This window comes from Amblyomma maculatum, chromosome 10 (genome assembly GCF_055883805.1).
Source record: "Amblyomma maculatum isolate TAMU_Amacu chromosome 10, ASM5588380v1, whole genome shotgun sequence".
In the NCBI taxonomy this organism is placed as follows: domain Eukaryota; kingdom Metazoa; phylum Arthropoda; class Arachnida; order Ixodida; family Ixodidae; genus Amblyomma; species Amblyomma maculatum.
This window is the reverse complement of record NC_139353.1, coordinates 44,793,905-44,808,119: the sequence shown is the minus strand read 5'-3', so window position 1 is coordinate 44,808,119 and position 14,215 is coordinate 44,793,905. Positions and strand designations below refer to the sequence as shown.

Here is a 14,215-nt window from a genome sequence, read left to right as displayed (position 1 = left end):
CATGACCTACAAAGCATAAAGAGACAGGCAAGTTATTTTTATGGCTGCAATTCAGAACATAAAATGACAGCGTTGCATTTAGGTAGTTGCTCTTAGCAACTGTGCACAGCTACAAGGCAGCATTTTGAACAGCAAAACTATTCAGGTTGTGCTCGGCCGAATCAATTTGCTTTCCTGAACATTCTAAAAACAGTGGTAAGGTGCTCAGCTACTGTGCCCAAGCTGTGCCGGCTACTGTGCCGGCTACAAACAAACCCCCCCAAACAAACAAACAAACAAACAAGCATGTTCATGGCATAGAATGTGGTGTCAGGTACTCTAGCAAGCTAGGTGGATCAATTCCAAAGTATTGTGAAACCTGACTACCATACAGGCATGTGTGGCAGTTCGTCAGGATCGTTGCAGCTTTATACATTTGTGCTACTTGCTGACGTAGCAGTTTTTGATTTTTTTTGAAATCAAGGAAGGCGAACTCGGCTACCACTTTTCCGAATCCCCACTCAACCGATTGCCGAACACGACTCATGGAGTAGTTGAACGCCAGCTGTGTGGCCGTCAAAGAAGAGCCACCGTAGGGCTTCATCAGGAGTGGCTTCAAAGGATAGGCAGGATCGCCGTATAGCACAAACTGATGATGCCCAACCAGTTTCTCCAGTTTGGTATACAGGCCGCTGGTCTTGAGTATCCCTGCAAGAATAATGATAACAGAGGTTCACTCCTACAGAACTGCAAAACTACATCAATCGCACTGAAATTGGCACATAAACTGAATATTCATGCTACATAACATGCAAGCAGCTTTTAAGTGTTTTATGAAATCATCTAAACTGTATATATATTACTGTTTGCTGTATTGGTACATGGCACACACACCATTTCAGAAATAGAAAAGAGAAAAATGCTTATGTTAGCAGTACAGCTGTTTTTCTCTGTGCCTTCCTGTAATTATATTTATTCTAAATATAGCACACTTATATGGTGGCTGTAATAACTGCTGCTTGATGAGAAACTAAACACCATATACTGCTTATGAAACTATAGCCTTACAGCTGTGATGTCTACTATGATAGCACAATTTTCTTCAGTATTGAACAATAAACTAGATACCTGCGTCATGCCGCCTTCCAGGATAAGGCCCGTCAAGTTGGCACACAATCCCATTTGGGCACATCACCGACTGGTATTTTACCACGTGCATGCGCTTGTGGCCCGAGAAGTATTCACGCTGGTTCCTTGTTGGTCGGCATATGGGGCGAGCTGTACCGTCTATAAATCCCCAGCAGTTGGGTAGAGCGGCACCACGGTTTTGTACGGCCTGCAAGATAACAACATGAAATGCAATCAAAACTTGAGTTTTGAATATCAGCAAAACAGGAACATCAAGTAAGCTCTTTTACATGGGACGTTGAGTTATTGTTGACATAATTTCAACACTAACATAAATGTGAAATTTTTAATAATGTTGCACTTTTACTTGAAATTTGCAAAGGTGAGGTGTAGAGTTCAGACTGAGAGACAGCCAAATAAGATTTCCCCATCAAAATGAAGTTTTTTTTTTTTTTCTGAGGAGGGGAGGGGGGGGGGGGGGGGGGTTAGTGTATAACATGCGACTACCATGTGGATGCATCATTCCTCAAAGAGGAATTCCTGGAGAGAGAGATTCCTTTTTTATGAGTAGTCTGATTTCCTGGTACTCCTCGCTAGCCCCGTGCCACTATCGCTTTCATATTCTTTGCCCCAGCACATAGCTGGCTGAGGGAGGTGAGTAATACATCTCGATATGCCGCATTGTCATCTAATACAGCCAGTTTGCGTGTCCCACATTTAAGCAAACATAAGTAATATAACGCAAGATACCTTACAGGGCGAAAAACTGACATTATGCAGGATGACAGGACACTTATCACCAGCTCCATGCAACACTGCTGCAGGGAATAGGTAAAACAATCAAGTCTACTTACACTTGCAAACTTCGCTAGGTGTGCAGGAGACAGCCAGTCGTGGTTGTTGCTATCATTCAGCAGATTCTTGAAACTGTGGGCAATGTGATGCACTACTTGCGTCGCCACACTCGACATTACCGATGAGTGCCTCCCAAATATGGCTTCGAGGTCACACCACCTGTTTGGGTAGGCTAGGCGTCTAAGGGTTATGCATAATGCCTCCCGATCTGGCACGGTGACGTTTTGTGCACTTTTCACAGTTTCCGGCACCTGAAGCGCACCAAACAGGTAATCAAAGTCCGCTTTATCAAAACGGAACTGCTGCCTGAATAGGGAGGGCTCTATACTATCAATATTGAGGAGTCCACGGTGCGAGCGGTAGCGCAAAAGTTCAGATTCTCTCTTTCTTCTGAAGTAATATTCAATATCCTCCAGAGAGCCTTTATAAAGAACCCGCTCCGCCCTCGACATCATGAGATCATCGATCTCCTCCCACGACAGCGTGGAGAGCAGGTAGCGGTCACACATAATACTCCGAGGCATTGCTAAACGCAAAAGTGGCAAAGGTATAGAAGAACAGATGCGATTTACACAGGGTGAGGACGACCCGATGCACTGTCGCTCCGACGCAGTTAAACAGGCTTGGCTTAGACTCGTCTTGTATTAGAATGGCTGTAACAGTGTCTGTATTTGTCAATAGATGGCGCTAGGAACGACGTGCAGCGTGCGTCGCGTACGTGTAACTATAAGGGTTCCAAACGACATGCGCGTCGGCTACGTAGACTTCTCACGTTCACGTCCGTGAACGCCTCACGTACGTGAAACTAAAACTGTCTAATACTGCAGCTGCGTAGGAGCTGCAGGCGTAAGTTGTAACCAGAGTTGTTTTTAACTGACTTGAATGTCACTATACTATACGTCACTTGTTCACTCTCTAAATCTAGTACGTTTTGTTCAAAGTTGCGCGACTGAACATGCAGCTCGAAATCTGCCTGTATAATGTAATGGTTGCATTTTTTATTGAGCTAATCAGGCAAATAAGTGCATATGTAGCATATCTTTGGTCGGCTGGAGGCGTCGGCTGCGGTCATTGGAGCCGTCCAGAGCCGTCGCTCAATCGGTGGGTCATCGGTCGAGCCGAGCTTAGTAGCAGTAGCAGTTGTTCCTTGTAGATGGCGCCACATCTACAGTGGCGCCATCTACATTTTACGACTGCGGCACCAACATGGTGCCCGCCCAATACGAAGGGTAGAGTCAATAAATCATCATCATCATCATAGACAGCGCAGTGCGGGAAATTTGAATTTTGTGAAGTGGTCACGGAGAGTTAGGGTAGTACGATAGCCGTTGTGCAGTTACGACTGTCTTTGAGGCTAAAGCCTGCTCTGGTTGGCTGCACAGCTAATTCAAGTGGCTCAGGTGTCAAGGTAGATTTTACTGTGGCATTGTGCGGGAAGCCGGCTTTGTTATCAGTTGGCTGGGCATCGAGTTCCGGTCGATTCGTCGCCCATGCCAACTTCTAGAGCACTGAACTTAAATTTCTGACACCGTTACACGCAGCATGGCTGTTTTTTTACGTGCCTCGCGAGGTGGACTCCCCGCCCTCCACCTCCGTACCATTAACGAGATCGGCGCAAGGAATTTGGATAAGGGGACGCTGAAGCTGGCCCTCGCACAACAGTAGATTCGATAGTGCCTTAGCACCATCTCTTCATTCCACACACTAATTTTTTGTTTTGTTTTTAAGACGTTCTGGGGGAAAATGATGGCGCAGTATCTCTCACGTCTCGATGGACACCTACACACACAATTGCAAATGGATGCTACATAATGGGAAGCGAAATGGTATGACGTCACCGTAAACGCTTCACAAAGAACCGTCGCGTCACAATTCTGATACAAAATTGAGTGCGTATACTTTCTGACATGGCCTTGAACCCTTTCCCAAGGTACGGCGACGGCTTTGCAGCAGAACGGGCCCTATACGCTATTGCGTAACGCAGGCTGCATTATTGGAAGTCACCGCCCACATCATGGGCGTCATAAAACATTAACACAATAAAATATTTCCTGCATTAAACGTTCGAGTGACGTCATTTGGTCAATGTGAAATTTGAAGAAGGCAACGAATTTTCAAAAGCCTGTTATTTAGCGCGATATCGAAGCACTCTGCCGTTTTCGGCATGTAAAAAATATCGCCCCTTCCATGTTGACGGCCTTCTATACGACGGCCTTCTCCTATATTCGTGTTTGCTTTATGGCCCAAACCAAAAATATAAACAGGTAGCTCGTTCGGCCGAAAAGTAGTCGGTGTACAGCAGTCGGGGCCGCGTGTCGGAAATTATCGAGGGGTGCGCAAAAAAATTGTTATATCAATATAATTTGTGGTTCTAGTGATTGATGGTCGATTGATACATGATAGGCGATAATGAGTTAATGAAACTGTGATAAACTAAAAAAATTGAAAAAGTGGGGTTCAAAGGGGTCAGAATGAAAGCCCAATGCTTTATGATGCTAATGTATTGTAATAATTGCAATAACATTTATTTATTGCAATAATTTAAAAAATAATGAAAATGCGTTCGAAGGTGTCAAACGTCTGCTCAGAATGGAAGGCCAATGTTTGCTGGTGCTAAGTATCAGTGTATAAATAAAAAATATATTAAATTGGAAGTTCGTGTTTGTAAAACCGCATACCCTTAAAGGCGAAGTTTAAGTGTCCCCTTATTTTTTATTGTCATCTCAGCTGATTAAAGTCCCATATCATGGTAAATAATGTTTGCCTTGCCGTAAAATCCACTTTCACAGGCTTACTTGTCACTTTGAAAAAAAAAAAAATTTGGAACATCTTGTAGGTGAAAGTCCCGAGAACTTTCCTTACGCAGCTTTTTGCTATCACTGAGTAAGGAGATTTTCTTCAGGCTCGCGAGGGAGGCTTAATGCCCTGTTCTACGATTGGTAACCTGCGCTAGAATGCCACGTTCTGCGGATGGTCATGCGCCTTGTTTCGAAAGGGTGAGGGCGGACGTGAGGACGAGAAAAGGACATATATATACAATACGTGCAATTTAACTCGATTTATTAACGCGATGGCGTTAAAGGACCCCTTGTCCGCAATCCGCCTTTTTCACAAAATGTGGCGCCATCTGGGAGTGGTTGGAAAGTCGTCTGCTACTGGTTGAAAAAGTCCTTGGCGCCAGCGAAATGACGGTGTGGGTTCTGGACAGCTACCGCCATCTGTCGCATACGCCTCTCAAGAATATTAACTACACATGGCCTCCGAGATCAGTTACGGCTGCGTCGATCACGGAGGCCACGAACTGCGCATGTGCAGCATGGGCTGGTGGTTTGTTTTCAACCAGAGGAGAGGCGCGCATGCGCAGAGCCGCCTTATGAAAAAGGCGGATTGTCAGCGTTAGCTTTGCGAGCGAGAAGTCACGTGTATGCCTCTGACTGGTACATGGCAGTTTGCTGTTGACATAATTAACCTGGCACTGATTGGTCGGCGGGCTGCATGACGTCACGATACCAGGTGACAGCCTAGTTGGCAGGCGCTGCGTAATCGGGAAGCTCATTTGCGATGGGACGTCGATTATTTATGTCGGATGATGTTTTACATAATGTGGCAGATTACCGGGCTTTGTGCGAAAAAGTATATGCGAGACAGCCGAGGCAGAGATAAAGTGCTTAGTGATTAAATAAAATAGCAAAATGCATTTACGGGAACGGGCAACCGCAAATGGGAGGCAGGGATTCAAGATAATTTCGGGGCAAGAAGGGGAATGTGTGAGTGTTCCGTCAGTGGCGCTCAACAGGAAGGAGATGTAAAGTCCTTCGATGAAAAAAAAAGTAGCGCCACGCTTTGTACTTAGCCGCCGCCGCGTTACCTGCTCTCCACCTTCTCGTCACCTAGTTGGATTGCGAGCTCCGCGCGGCGAGCGTCGAGAGGCCCGCAAATTTTTTACCGAAGGGATGTGGCGGGGTTACATTGAACCAAAATGTCACTGAAACGTGACGCAAACGGCTAACCAATAAGCACAAAACTAATTTAAACGTCACTGCTAAACGTCCTCACATTGACCTGACTGTCATAACACAGTATGGAAGGTCCAGTGTCGAAAACAAATTCACATAGTCCGTAATGAACCAGTGATGCTCACTGCATCTTGCGTCGCTTCATTACGGCGTATGGAGATGAGTCCGCTGGATTATTCAAGTGGCAGGAGAAGCATTCATTGATTCTTACTTGCTTGCTTGCTTTCTCTCTCCTTCGTCTCCGAAACATGATGCAAACGCGGACGTATATCCTGTATTTGAGCGAGTCTAGATTAAAGATTTCTAAATTTAAGGTCGTTGAAATAAATCTTTTTAGGAACAAACTGCCAGCAGTTATTTAGGAATCAGCTAGCTAGCTAGCAAATTAACAATGAATAGTTAACTTTTTATGTAGCACGGCGGGGTGGTTGATGACAATGAGCTCGTATAGTCATGCATGCATGGCCAAGATGCTGCCATACATAGTTTTTCAAACGACGCAAAAAAATCACTCTGAAGCCCTGACGCTGAAGAAAATACAATTCTCTTTGGCACACAAAACCGAAACGGGACGCGCGTGAGACTCGAGGAATCTCAGTTCTGGCGCATATTTGAAATACCTGCTACATATGGCCGCCATTTTTGACAGGGACAAGGGAAAGAATGACGTATGGCTCAATATGTTTGGTTTGGTTTGGTTTGTGGGGTTTAACGTCCCAAAGCGACTCAGGCTATGAGAGACGCCGTAGTGGAGGACTCCGGAAATTTCGACCACCTGGGGTTCTTTAACGTGCACTGACACGATGTCAGTGCACGTTAAAGAACCCCAGGTGGTCGAAATTTCCGGAGTCCTCCACTACGGCGTCTCTCATAGCCTGAGTCGCTTTGGGACGTTAAACCCCACAAACCAAACCAAACCAAACATATTGAGCCATATACGTCATTCTTTTCCTTGTCTCTGTCAAAAATGACGGCCATGCAGTTGGTATGCCGTAATATTCTGAGTCAGCGGCCACCCTCCCGCCATCTGATATTCATAGAAAAAGCGGGGTGGTCCAATATGTCTCAGAGACAAGAAAAAAGCTAGCAAATACTTTTTTTTATTTGTTTGTTTACATCTAGCATGGCTAGAGATACACTCAACTTTATTCACGGGATGTTATCTTGCTCGCAAGAATCATAAAAACTGCAGGATTGCGCTTAGGTTAACTTATGAGCTTAATGGCGAAAGTCTTTCCTCATCCATCTATTCTTGCTCAATTCTGTTTACCTCTAATCTTCCTCTAGCTTGCGTGTTTGTGTACTCGTTATGATTTCGTTGCGTTCTTTTCCTTTTCTTTTTTTTTCTTCGTCGCGCATTCTCGCGGACACATCTCGCGGACACATCTCGCAGACGCGAGATATTCACCTTGAGCTGCAGGAAAGGCGTCTGCCTTGAAAACGGTGTTTTACGCGAAATCCATTGCTTGCTTCGCGCGAAGGCAGCTCTAAAAACGGCTGGTGGACTGGACTGTGGAAGTTAGTGCCACCGACTGCCGGCCACTTCATCAGACCAGGAGCCCGCCTCCGATAACAGTATGTAATATAAGGTTCAATGTTTATTATAAGGTTTTCTTCCAGACCACCACCGACCCGGTGGTGGTCTGGCAATTGAACTGCGCTGAAGCTGTATGTGATGCATCTTGCGTATACGGCACAAAGAGTTGCCGGAAACGTAATGACGTAGACGTATACCGGTTTACCGCGCAGGCGCAGTGGCCGCAATTGCACTCACCCCTGTCAGTACGTCTTCGACAAGCTAAATCTCTCCAACACAGAGATTTAGCTGTGACCTCCTGTTTCGTATTGAGCGCAGACGTACGTCTTCGCGCTTGCGGTCAATTATTCAGTATTGGGCACAGACTTCCTTGCACTTAATAACGAACGAGTACTAGGCTTACCTTTGTTACCTCGATCGTTTTTCTTTTGCACGGCCGCCCTTTGACCTTGGGGGCAAGTAAATTCTGGAGGATGCGTGACCAAATGTAATTCCTTTCTACTTCCTCTGTAGATTTTTTTTTGTTTGTTTGTTTAGTCGCGAAGCTCGCGACGGTATTCACAAAATGCGAGGCCCTCGGTTTGCGTTTTCTAGGGGTAGCCGATGACTAGGTAGTTTTGAAATAATCGATGTTTTACCTGATGATAAGAAAAAGGACAAGCCAGAATTTGCTCTCAGAATCGTTCGCTTTCTTAAATCTAGCCAGACCAGCCAGTCTTCGCTGCCGTGACGTACGTAATGCATGCGTAACACGTGTGAAATTGGTTGACAGCCCTAAAGGGCGTCGTACTGAAGTGCGTATCAAGCTGTGTAGCTTTTTGCTATGTATGCGAAAATGTATTGTCCGAAATTCTAGGGGTGGGGGCATCCTTTTACCCCCTCCCTCCCCCTCTCTTCAACACACACACACACACACACACACACACACACACACACACACACACACACACACACACACACACACACACACACACACACACACACACACACACACACACACACACACACACACACACACACACACACACACACACACACACACACACACACACACACACACACACACACACACACACACACACACACACACACACACACACACACACACACACACTGCGGACGCTCATGTTAACTTCGATTATTGAACTCGAAAACGGCAGAGACTCCGTTCGAATCGTGATATTTTGAAGCACGGGTTGAGAGCTCGCTAGGGCTGCCCTTAATGCACGCATGATAATGACGGCCCCGGTAAACGTACCAGTTCGAGTTAATCCGGCTTATGAAACAAGTTGGAGTTAACGAGAGTGCTCTGACAGCTTATCTGACCATTTTTTTATGCCAGAAATGATCAATCTCTGACCGTGGAAGATCCAGTACTTAGGATGGAGGTAAAGAAATTTATAGTTATTCTCTTATAATTTTGCGCAATCGGCCGGCGTGCAGCTTCTGGGCTTTATGTATACGGTGCTTCCACATTGGTTACGCGTATGCGCATAATATTGAAATCACAACTCTAAAATAGCATTAAGTATGTTTCAAGCGTGGAGTCCCAAATCTTATTTCACTATTCTTACAGTGATGACGTTCTTCAATAGCAGTATTTTGCAACTAAACCTCTTATAATTGGCGTACCATAGAATATGTAGAAACCAAATAATTTGTTTGCCTATCACCATTTCGTCGCTCTCATAGGACCCCATGATCTATAACGGGTATATACAAACCTCAGTCAAATGTCGATACAAAGAACGCGTATATTACATATTATTGGCTATAATGAGTTCTTAATTATTTTAACAAACATGCAATTTCTACTCTTATATCGAACGCGGTTCGCCGTGAAACATATACATCGAATTCCAAGTGCCCAGCAACGCTGATTCGGATTGCAGATGGTAGGCTTCGCCCCAGTACACAAGTGATGGATAGAAGGGGGCAAGCGCTCTCGCAAAGGCTCGTGCTTTATAGTGCATCATATCGCATATTCGTCAACAGCGCCGCGGCAGATACAGCTGCATGGATTACTGTTAGCTTAGCAGTAAGCACGAGTCTACGTCTTTCGAACCCGTCTACAGCACTTTGAAAGTAGCGGCGTGGGCGGTTGTAGCCTTGTGGCCACTATGCCTTCATGTTGGCCGTCACGTACGTGGGGAAAACGGCGATAGATTTCGCTCTGACATATCGTTCCCCACATTACACGCCTGTAATGCGAAAAAGCCATCCTATACCTAGCAATGTTATGCAGAGAAGCGAAACTTCCTGACGCTCGTCTTTTTTTCTTCCCTTTTTCTTCTTTTTTTTTTCAGTCTATGGAATTGTTGCGAGCTTCTTCGGAAATGACAGTAAATTTGAAAACAGCAAAACAGGTTTTCTGTGGGAGTTTCCTTCCCTTGAAATGACTAAATCATGCTGTTTTGTGTGCGTTCCTTACGACTTTTTATTACGAATTTTGGTTACATCTAACTATATTTTGATTCTTTACTTGTTCGCTGTAACGAGGTTTGTGTTCAATAATCTTGAATACAGCATTCGTTCGGAGGTGAGTGAGTGCTCACCTTCCATACTGTCGCTCTGAGTAATGTTTTTCCGAGCATGCGCTGAGCTTTTAGTTATGCTTAGTTGGGTCACACGCATTACTCGGCCTCTGCTCCTCACACCCACACCTTCCTCGAACCCTCACCCTTCTTCAGGATATCCGCCGCACCCCTTCGCTAAACCAAAAAGCGTTTGTAAAATTCCGGCCGCTGCTTTAATGTTTTGCGCCAGAGGGCGCCCTCATCAATTTCGCCACGGTACTGTACTCTCATCACATACCTTCCTCACACGTTGTTCTGTCCCGTACACGTAAGCATTTGCGCGTAGCGGCAGCGCGACAAGAGCGTAAGAGTAGCTTCTATTTCGGCGCTTGTTAATCGGCCTGCGAGCGTGTTTCCTTCCGCGGGCGGCGGCGGCGACGACGGGTACGACTCGGCGCGACCCCGTCCTGCCTCCGCAGCCCGGTGTCCGTTTTCGCACAGGGTCGTTTGTCGGGGGCACACAGGGGGTTGGTGGAAGGGGGGGGGGGGGGGGGGGGGCTCTTTTTCTTAGAACCCCGATAAGGCAACAGATGGCGCGAGTCCCGACGCGCTTGGCGGAGCGAGGAGGGTGATTCCGGCCGTGGTTCACCGCTCTTGGTGGCTGCTGCCGTCGCCGCAGGTTGGCCCCTGTACCTCGTACTCCTTGGCCGGAGGCTTTGGAGCACTTGGTTCCTCCCCCGGCGCCCGCTACAACCCATCCTCCTTAACCTTAACACCCCCCACCATTCTCGCGTTTAAAAGAACCAGCAAGAACAACTTCCTAGCAAGCAGCGTCGGTCCTCTCACGTGGCTCAAAGGAAGCCGTCGCGCGCGCCATTCTTGGATTCCCAATCGGCGATCACTCATGACCGCTGTAACCGAGGAAGACGGCTAGGTTGCGGGGGAGAAAAGGAGGGGCTTGGTCGACCGCTCGGAAAAGTAAAAAAAAAAAAAAAAGAAAAAAAAAATCGTCAGAAACAAACGTCTCTCTCGGGACTTCATTCCCGTCTTCCTTTACTTTTGGTATTTTTGCATCCCGTCTGCTACGTCGTGGCAGACGGTCGTCTGCTAGTTCCGAAAGTTATAAAACAAAATAATGGTAACAAAGTGGCGGAGAAACTTAAAAGGCACGGGCCATATTCTCTCACTTTCGCGGTTGGGCAGAAGGCCGCTGTCGTAGTAGGGGTGGAAGGCGAGGGGGGAGGAACTCAGACGATCAGCGGCGTGCTACGGTCGTTAAAAAGAGCAGAAACAATAATTCTGAAACTCTTCCGGGAAAGGCCGCCGGGAGGACTTCTTGGACGAGACGTCGAGATCAAATTCCACATGCAGTTCGCAGGTTCTCTCTCTCTCCCTCTCTTTTTCCCCCATTTCTGACATTTCACTGCGAGGCAAATGCGGCCATGGTCTGGAATGAAAAGTTCGATACTAGATGGCGCATCTTTCTGGTGGTGGCAGCGGATATGATTTGGCACTATTAAAGATTGCTCTGAAATGCAGCTGCACAAGTGTTTGATACCACCTTCTGAGAGCCCTTATGCGGCTGTGTTCATTTATTCAATGCTTACAACATAGCTCTGCAGCTTTCTCCCGTGGCCTTGTGAGCTTTCGGAAGACACGAGACAGAAGGGTTGTCACTTGTAGTAGCGCGGATAACCTATAGACTTCTCAGTGTTGTAGACCTATAAGCCAGGACCGCTAGGTTCGCACAAGAGCCCCACTGGCGATTCTTTACTGAATACCTATACAACATTTGGGTAATGCCGGAAGTTATTATAGCTTACGGGTGCAAAATGATATCTTTTCAGAAAGGCTCGAATCCCCCCCCCCCCCCTTTTTTTTTTCCCCTAGCTTGAGTCGGTCAAAAGCGCCTATTACTTTCCTTCTCAGAGCTGTCAGCTTCTTATTAGCCGTTAAATGAGCCTTTGATATATGACATCCCAAAGCTGAACACTGCGTTTTTTGAATATCCTTATGTTGTCTTGTGCTGGGAATTTTGATCCCGATTTTAGTGTATGTCATTGGAATGCACCTACAACTGCTTGTCTCACTTTTTTTTTTTTTTTCTTTTTTTCAAATGCATGGGACTCTGTGTGCGGGACAGTTATTCTAACTGTGCTTGTAGAGATGTTTTTGACAGTAAGTATGCTGTCATGCTCAACGAGCAGCTGTCATTCAGCACAGACGTATATGATAAAAAAGAAGGCCTAAATTTCGATGGACACCTGCCCGAATCGCGCGTCGTTAGGGAAAGCGGTAATGGACTCAGAAAAGGTGTACCCATCGTATACATATATGCCAAATAGATATGTATACTCGGTTAACGTATGCCCAATAATTTCGAGCTGAGCCATAAATGGGCTGGTCGTTCAGCAACAGTAAGTGAAGGGTGTATTGACAAAACGATTGATGTTCTAAATTAATATCATTCGACTTCGCTTTCCCTTTTTGTGCGATATAGCGAGAATGATCAAGTTTGACTGAGCCATGGCTCAATTAGACTTTTTTCACGACTTATTTGGGCTGATCAGCTTTATTAACCCTCAGGTTCATGACGCCGAGGCGTTAGAAGAAAGAATTAGTGGCAAGCGCTTGTAAAACAATCAGGATTTATTTTATTGAGAAACCAACACAACTTCACTGTTTCGTTCGACTGTCCAAACGCAGTCTTGCAAGCTTAGCGTCCTTGCAAACGTAAGTATTGCATTGCACGCGATCATCTATTTAAGAAAGCGCTTATCTCAAAGTGCGACAGACCAAGCTGGGAAAAAAAAGAAAAAAAAAACGAATTTAGGGAGGCCAAATGTACAGTTTCTTTTCGGTTTTTGTCTTTTTCTTGCTAACGACTGCAAGACACTTCGCAGCACTTTTTTTTCTTTTTTTGAAGGAAACGATTTGGTAATATAAAGCACGGTTTACAGCTTCATTTATTAATTTTAACCATACTTTTTTGTTCGCGATCCTTTTTTTTGCGAATAAAAACTTTGTGCGCCAAAACACGTGCGTCAATCGCGCATGCGCAGAACAAAATTGGAACATACCCGCAGGTGCAGCATGCTGTGACACCAGTCGAAGAGACCGCTGAAATCAGGTTACGATACATGACTGAAAACAAAAAATGCTGCTGGGCCCACTACATCAAGACAAAGCCGTGAGCTTAAGTTTTGCAGTTGTCAAAGGGAACGGGGGCGGTTGGCTCGAATTATGTTTCTGGCTTGGTCCGTCTTACACGAGGAACACGAAAGTGGCACTTGCAGAGTCACCACAGTCAGCGCAAATTTTTCGTACGTATATATATACACGTTCTACGTACATGTAGAGTGCAGGCGTACAAGTTCGATCTTACATAGTTCACCATGCCGTCGGGGTCAGACGTCCGGTCACGTGCAGGCTGAAGCATTGGCTGTTCTCTAGCCGGACGGGAGCACACACACAAACACATCCACACGTTGCGCTTGATTTGTCTCTACGTAGCTGAATCCCGATGAAGCAGAAGTGGCCTGTGATCAGTCTTCCAGCGGGGACCAGGAATACATAATATTGAAGGGTAAACTACACTGCGATCCTTTCATCCGTTACGTCCCAGAACTCATATCCTTGTACGTCGGTCTATATTGCACGCGCCACGCGTCATTCGGACTCACCACATTGGTCGGTCTTTTTTCTTTGTTAATAGGGCATCACGTCCCCATGAACCGTTCTTTGATTTAGCATGTTTCTAAGCACCTTGTCGGCTTTATACGCAGTCTTCTGTTTGGCAATCTATCGATAGGAGGGACGCCTGTGACCTGTCATTCATAATCTGAAGTCGAAGGGCATTTGAGAAGTTAAGGCGAACGCTCGTGGCTCGAGACGTGGCTTGAAAAAAAAAAAAAAAAAAAAAAAAAAAAAAAAAAAAAAGAGAGGTCGGAAATCGAGATAGTGAACATTTCATGGGCATCAACCTCGAGTAAGCGCAGATTCTTATACAGTCATGCTCGGGGCTACACGTTGATTACGAATTAATAACTAAATGCTTTTATCCTTACATAGAAAAAAAAGACAGGGATGAATTTAAACGCGCTCGAAAGAGGGAGGATGGGGGGACAGGGGAAGGAAAAGGCGAGGCACAAGTTAAAAATAAAAGTAGGAAGGATATGTTGCGC

The 14,215-nt window shown here is 45.8% G+C and overlaps 1 protein-coding gene across 1 annotated transcript; it reads right to left on the bottom strand.

Annotated features, from left to right (window-relative positions):
• Positions 1–274: 274 nt before the first annotated feature.
• On the bottom strand, positions 275–2,549 carry LOC146176309 (uncharacterized). Its single transcript, XM_084580938.1, has 3 exons — positions 1,962–2,549; positions 1,108–1,315; positions 275–687 (listed from the first exon to the last, which is right to left on the bottom strand). The coding sequence occupies exons 1-3, from the start codon at positions 2,484–2,486 to the stop codon at positions 290–292; spliced, it is 1,131 nt and encodes a 376-aa protein (XP_084437064.1). The 5' UTR covers positions 2,487–2,549; the 3' UTR covers positions 275–289.
• Positions 2,550–14,215: the final 11,666 nt, after the last annotated feature.

Excerpts from the sequence above, each read along its gene's own strand:
- LOC146176309 (XM_084580938.1), bottom strand. The coding sequence starts at position 2,486 with ATGCCTCGGAGTATTATGTGTGACCGCTACCTGCTCTCCACGCTGTCG. Across the intron at positions 1,316-1,961 it reads ACCTAGCGAAGTTTGCAAGT|GCCGTACAAAACCGTGGTGC; the intron begins GTAAGTAGACTT and ends GTTATCTTGCAG. Across the intron at positions 688-1,107 it reads TGGAAGGCGGCATGACGCAG|GGATACTCAAGACCAGCGGC; the intron begins GTATCTAGTTTA and ends TTATTCTTGCAG.